At 41.9% G+C, this 6,728-nt stretch overlaps 1 protein-coding gene across 2 annotated transcripts in view; it reads right to left on the reverse strand.

Annotated features, from left to right (window-relative positions):
* Positions 1 to 881: 881 nt before the first annotated feature.
* Positions 882 to 6,728, reverse strand: part of relb (v-rel avian reticuloendotheliosis viral oncogene homolog B) — a gene marked incomplete at its 5' end in the record, with an annotated part of 10,115 nt that continues 4,268 nt past the window's right edge. Inside the window, 8 exon segments of one of the 2 annotated variants that reach the window (XM_035680471.1) lie at positions 882 to 2,323; positions 3,561 to 3,632; positions 3,719 to 3,934; positions 4,710 to 4,814; positions 4,927 to 5,058; positions 5,202 to 5,293; positions 5,415 to 5,581; positions 6,179 to 6,514. In XM_035680471.1, the coding sequence (XP_035536364.1) occupies positions 1,902 to 2,323; positions 3,561 to 3,632; positions 3,719 to 3,934; positions 4,710 to 4,814; positions 4,927 to 5,058; positions 5,202 to 5,293; positions 5,415 to 5,581; positions 6,179 to 6,514 (1,542 nt within the window). In that variant the 3' untranslated portion in view covers positions 882 to 1,901. 2 annotated transcript variants of the gene reach the window in all.

Here is a 6,728-nt window from a genome sequence, read left to right on the forward strand (position 1 = left end):
CAAAACAATCACTTTGAACATTTTATTTTGCACTCTAGGAACATGTGATGGATGGTTTCCCACTGTTTTCTGATATTAAACAGACTAAACAATTAATTAATTTAACCCAACAGAAAAGCAACGAGTGTGTCTCTGGTGTAAAGGCAGTTTGAATCAATACATGAAACCCAAGATAAAGAGAGGAAATGACATAAAGTAAATGCTTTGAACTGCTATTGCTGTAAAATTTCCCACCATAAACTGAGTTTGTTTTCATGAAAAGCTTACAGATGATAACTCAGAGAAAACATGATTGAAACATGACCTTAAATTGGATGTTCCCATTGATGTTAAGTAATAGTGTATTTCCCAATCTGTCTCAATCTATGAAAATGTTTTAAGCGCTGTTACAAGTTTCCCAATAAATCTGTGGTCTTACAAAAGACTCAGCAGAAACCACACAAGCTGAAAGGAGAAATAGAGAATTTTTTTCAGCATGGGTTACTGTAAGATGTGACACGTTATTGAAAATAAAAAAGGCCTTTGTGTTGCCTGTGTTAGTTTAAGACGGTGAGACTAAATGGACCAGTAAGGTGTCTGATAACAAACAAAGGACACTTTTTTTCCATCTGATTTTTTTTGGGCGAACAAGTTATTCAACATTGTCTTGTGACATTGCTGATATTTAAAGTTCAGATGTAAAAAGCATTAAACCATCTGCCTGTTGCCAACATTAACTGTGTTTGTAAGTGAGCAAGCAGGTTAAAAATGTGTGTAGGCAGTCGGCTGGGTCACATTCAAAAGTGACTTCTTCCTCTTTTTTTTGACATCTAACAAACATAATCTAACATAAACATAAAAGTAGAAGGCAGTTTCAGAGGAAGTAACGACATGACAGAAATAACAGACTGAAATTTTATTTTTATCTTGTCTGAAACATTGACGCTACAGTGAGGGGGCGGAGTTGGACTCATGACAAGTTACAGAGTACACGTTTAATTTCTTGGCACGAGACTGAAACTGCGGAACAAAAAGGAACTGACACAGACCTATGAATGCGAAGGACGGACTGGTTTCTATTGCATTTAAAAGTAGATTAAATATTAAACAAGCTGCTGTGACGGACACATTGACAGAGACTAATAGCACACAAGAACAATCTCAAACTACTCTACTTGAGACTTTTTTTCTTTTAAAAACTACGACTCTTTCACAATGTCGACCACATCTAGTAGGAAGTCAGATCGTTTCCCCAATAATAATTTGGAAGCAGACAAAAACAGACCTCACACAAACATTACATGACAGGTACTTCAGTCTCACTCCATCAATGATTTACCACAATACACATCAATTCATGGAAGGGTTTCTACTGTTCCCAATATGTTTATGAGTTCTCTTCTCCGTCCTTCCTCTGACCTCAAGATTAATGCTAGCAGCACTTCAGATTTTGGAATGTAAACCTGCTCCTGGTTGCTAAAAGCCTCGACCAGCAAGGCGTTCAGACAAAACATGTGGGGTGAGTGAGAGCAACAGTGCAGAGGTGTGAAACCAAATGAGTCTACAAACACATTTCACAGTGCAAGCAGCCGGAGCAAAGGAGGCATTTTGCTTCGTCTTGGGTTTGGGACAACATAATGGTGTTTGGCTCTAACTCCCGAAGGGTTAAGGGACAGGTTTTGTTTGGGGGGTGGAAATATGCTTATTCGCTTTCTTGCGGAGAGTTAGAGGAGAAGTTCTAGACAACTCTCACTTCTGTATGCAAAATATTAGGCTGAAACTAGCAGCTGGTTAGCTTTAGCTTAGGGCAAAGACTGGCTATGTCAAAAAGGTAATAAGCATATTTCCCATAATGTCTAATTATTCTTTTAAAGTGGACAGAGGATGTGTAAGAGTGCTACATGATTCCAACTGCCCCATCCTCATAGCTCGTCTTCTGTCTTCACCTGAACCATGTTAGAGGAACTGTCCTGTGCCTCCAACAGCGGAGTCTGGTTCTCGTTGACGAGCATGTTGAACTGCAGGTCGTTGTACTGGGTAAAGCCAAAGTTCTGGTTAAAGTTCATATCCATGTTGGCAAATGTGGAATTGGCGTCGGGCCCAGGCTCAAAGCCAGAGGGCACGGGCGGGGGGAAGGTCGGGTTGGATATGATTTCCCATAATTCGGGCATTTCTAGCAACTGATTAAGAAGGATGGCCGTTGCGTCAGCGGCATTGTTTGAGTCCGGGAGCTCGTTGTAACCTAAAGCGGAGACGTCAGGCTGGGCAGCACAAAGCCTCTCATCTGGAGCCATGGTCGGAGGCTGCGGAAAGTGGAAGGGCTGCTCGGCTACAGGTGCACTTTCTGCTGCAGGAGAGGAAACGGATCGTGTTACAGAGAAAATAAATAGCTGAAATATGATGACAGGTCAGTTAGAATTTTATACTTGATCGTGTGATTCTTGCGGTCTGAGTCTTGATATTATTTAAATCTAGTAGTTTGTGATGCTGTTGAATTGTGTTGAGTTACACTGACAGGACAATTTTCTCCACACCATTTATCAATAACAGTAGGCTGAACACCTCTATGTATAACACAATACACAGTTCACTATAAACATAACTTTGGCCCCTTTCACAGAAAACAAAGGTGTAAACAAAAATTTTAAATTCAATTTAGCCGCTTCAGTTTAATTCCTGGTATTGTGCACGCTGGTTCACTATCATGACTTACTGGGACACTTGATGTGTGGCTGACATGTAGTTTGAGAGGGATTCATTGCCTGAATGATCAATGATCTGGCTCTCAGCCGATTGCATGGATTTTTTAGCATGCCAAAAATTTGGGTCGGCAGTGTGAGCTGATCTTTGGTCCCAGGGTCCAAAATTAAACTTTCTGGCTCCTCTGACTAACTGAGAAAATTAACCAGCCAAACATATTTCTTATTGGTTATAAAACATGTTTCAACTAGCCACAAAAATGGATGGCGCTGGAGTGTCAGGACCATACCCAGCAGTCGTTGGCAAAAAGAACCGCGAGGGCTACGGTATGCTGCAATGAGGTGAGCACAGAAGCCAAGGGCTCATGAAGATTTGGTTGTATTCAAATGAGAGCTTTGAAGGCCGAAGTAGAGACGGGTTCCATGTAAACAGCAGCTGAACATGTTTTCTTACAAAAACGCTAACCTTCTTTTCTGTGGCTTAGAACAGTCGCCACATCTCTAACAATATGTAACTGAGATGGTTCTTAAAGCCAAAACACGGACAGATGATAGATAGTGTAGAAAGCACAAATAGTCTCAGCCAGTACACATAAAGACACACTAGCTCCTACACTGTGATTACAAATTATTTAGTTTGAATAAACTGACCTGGGGTCCTGTGCTTACGTTCAGTTTGAGCAAAAACATCTGAGACAGAAAGGCCGATTAAAGTGTGACCCTAACTCCCTGTCCAGCTTTAATGTTACGAGCAGCACCTGTGCTTTTCTGCCTTTAAAAGACCTACACAGACTCAAAGGCTACTTGCCTCTTTGTACATATCAGAAGAAGTGAACGCAAATAAAGAAACAGAGACAAGGAATGATGACGTTCGAGACTCACCTGTCACACACGGTTTGTCTCTGAAGCTCATATCTGACTTTATCTTTCTCTTCCGCTTCACCTCGTATGGATCTGAAATGAGGACAGAAATACTTCAATTAACCTCCTGCATGGTGTATTAATGAAGTTCAGCCATTTAAGCTTAAGTCCTGACTGACCTTGGTTGTGCGGGAGGTACGTGAAGGTAACAGGCTCGCTCTCCATCTGGTCTGAGAGTCGACGCAGGGCGACGCTCACTTCAACCTCCTCTGTGATGTCCTGGTCCTGGTAGGGTGGGGTCTTAAACACGATGGCGATCTGCCGGTGCACGTCTGTCTGGGCAAACTCACCGCTCGCCTTCCACGACCCTTGCCTGAAGATGATCTCTATGTCATCTGTGGATCAGTGACAATACGCAGAGCAAAGTTAATCAGGAGAACTTAGAAATACACCTGAGAATATTGGTCCATGTGATTAATGTGCCTGCTATTTAAATTTTCTATCATCCTGAGCAAGCTCATTACATTTATAATGTTATTTTCCTTCGATAGAATATCAGAAACACCTTTTTACTACAACAAAACCCTGAAGTAAATATCTATTTGGTGAAGCTCATGTCAATTCACAGACACTACTATGAATCACAGTCCTCAGGTAGTTTACAGATTAGATTAATCAAAAACTAAACATGAGCAAGAAGCTAAGCCTAAAAAAAACAGGCTAGTCATAGAAGTATGTCTCAAATGAGCAGTATCTAGTTTAAATAGCTGTTAACTCAAGTTTGGGTTATTTGATTTATGAATTAATCACTTTTTATTGCCAATTTTAGAACGGGTTGTGGTGTAACATAAAAAAAATGAGACCTTGGTTGCCTGTAACAGCCTATCGGTTTATGTGTGCTTCAGAGTGTCTTCTTCCTCCACCTCCTGGCTAACATTAGCTTGTTTGCAGATAGTACCACTATTCTTATGCCCAGAATGATGCTCGCTCACACCTTCTGATAATGTATGGAGTGCAAGTATGAGCAACAGGACGCTGACTGCAGTTCACTTTACGCTCGCTGGTCTCACTATTATTCCGTTTTCTGACAGTTACATATCGATTCTTTAAGTCCTGCAGCCTGATTTTGTCCACGGGCAACAGGATGTACACAAAAAAACAACAATGTACCTTTCTGTACTTTGTCACACAACATGTAGATCTCCGTCTTGCCGCTGCAGGAACCTTTGTACTGGTTCAGACGGTTGATCTTCAGCTGTGATGTAGTTGTGGCCTCTGTGAACAAATTGCAACAATGTGTGAGAATCTGGAAGAAACATTTACATATTTTAATGTCGTTGGTTATACTGTGATGAAGATTATAAGTGTGTGCTTGGCGACGTCTTACTCTTGTCATAGATGGGGTTGGACACCACTGGGCTGAGACAGTCTTTTCTGCCGTCATCCCACTCGAGCTCACACTGAAAACACAGCCGCACCGAGTTCATGTCCATGTCTTCAATGCCCTTTGAGTCACCAGCTGACGGATGAAAAGACACAAAAATCAATCATGATGTCTGTTTCTGAAGAGTCACAATGGATTTAAACTATATCATGCTTTATGTTTCAATATCCGGACGCACAGAGAGACAACAATAATAACTGTGTTTGGATCCAGCTTACTTTGAAAGGGGTCGATATTTTGGTTTCTTCTCTTCTGAAGGGAAACGTCAAGCTCTCTCCTCCTCACACACTGAATCCCAAGGTTAGCAAAGCTGCACGTTCACAAGGGAAGAAGAAAAAGCACATTTTATCAGGACACTTTAAATGTAAAAGATCTTAACACATATTTAATAAAGTGTTGGGAGAACAGATAAATAAGTGATGGATGTGCACCTGTGACGTCGGTTGCTGTTAGGGTTGAACGTGACCATGCAGATACCCGAACCAGTCGGGCAGTCTTTACCCACAAGGCAGTGGGGGTGAGGTCTGTGTGGGAGGTCTTTGGTCACCAAGGAAGCGGTGACTGTGACCCTCTTTATGTGGTCAATGGGACCTTGAATCTGACACAGAGAACAGAACAGGAAGATGAAAGAGAGAAGTAGGAAGAATATACACCCAGTACACACACACAAACAGTTATCTAGGAAGTGTTGCCACATGGTGATATTATCATTTCTAATATGGAGAAAAATGGAGAAGAGCTGTGAAATGCAGAAACAATTTAATAAACTACATTTTAAAATATGACTTATATTGACCTAATTATCAAGCGAGGGTTTTACTTCAGTGACTATATTCAATCTACACAAGATGCAGAGATCCATATATATTCACTGTTAAAATCCCCCTGCCTCAATGTGGTTCTTGTGTGATAGTGTTTGTATAAGATGAAGATGAATGTGTAGGAGTGTTTGTTAGTATGCAGGGCGGGGATAAACCGCCTGTCTTTGACCACACTCGAGCTGGGATTTGTGGGGACTTTCTAATTGACTCCAACAACCCACATCCTTCAGCTCAACCCGTCGACAGAAGGGGGTTCAAATATAAGCAACAGACAGAATCAACTGTGGTTAAAAGCCTCTTCAACTGACTCTGAAAGCTAGTAAACCCCCTTTAAGGTCCAAAACAAAAACCAAATGTAAGTGTAATGTGTGTACCTCTATAGCAGGCTGAGTCTTGTTGGTTTCAGTGCTGGACGTCCCCAGGATGCTTCCGGCTGAGCGTCCCTCACACTCATAGCGAAACCTCATGCCTCTCTCCTTGGGCTCCTCCACCACCACCAGTTTGGGCTTCTGCAGAATCCGCTCCAGCATATCTGTTTCACCTCCCCGATTGTGGCACGAAACACCACCAGAGGTCTTAGAGGACAGCAAACACGAGGAGCCTCGACCACGGCGAGAGGAACCGGCTGGAGAGCCGGCTCCCCGGGAAGGATGAGCCATCGCTCTGGAAGTGCAGGACGGCTGCTGAGGCTGAGGGAAGGTGCGGGTTGGCTGTGGTTGAAAAGAAATTACACAACCTGGTCAAGGCGGCAGCATAAAGAGACTTAGACAAAATAATACTAAATCAGAGAACAGATACAAAACAATACACATTAAGGCTCAATGGCCAAGAATGGCTTTAAAACAGACTTGACTTAAAAAAGAAAATATATATATATATATATATATATATATATACACACAGTGATGGAAAATGCTTTTATCT

This window comes from Morone saxatilis, unplaced genomic scaffold (assembly GCF_004916995.1).
Source record: "Morone saxatilis isolate NCDOM2014 unplaced genomic scaffold, NCSU_SB_2.0 Contig8, whole genome shotgun sequence".
Taxonomy (NCBI): Eukaryota; Metazoa; Chordata; class Actinopteri; family Moronidae; genus Morone; species Morone saxatilis.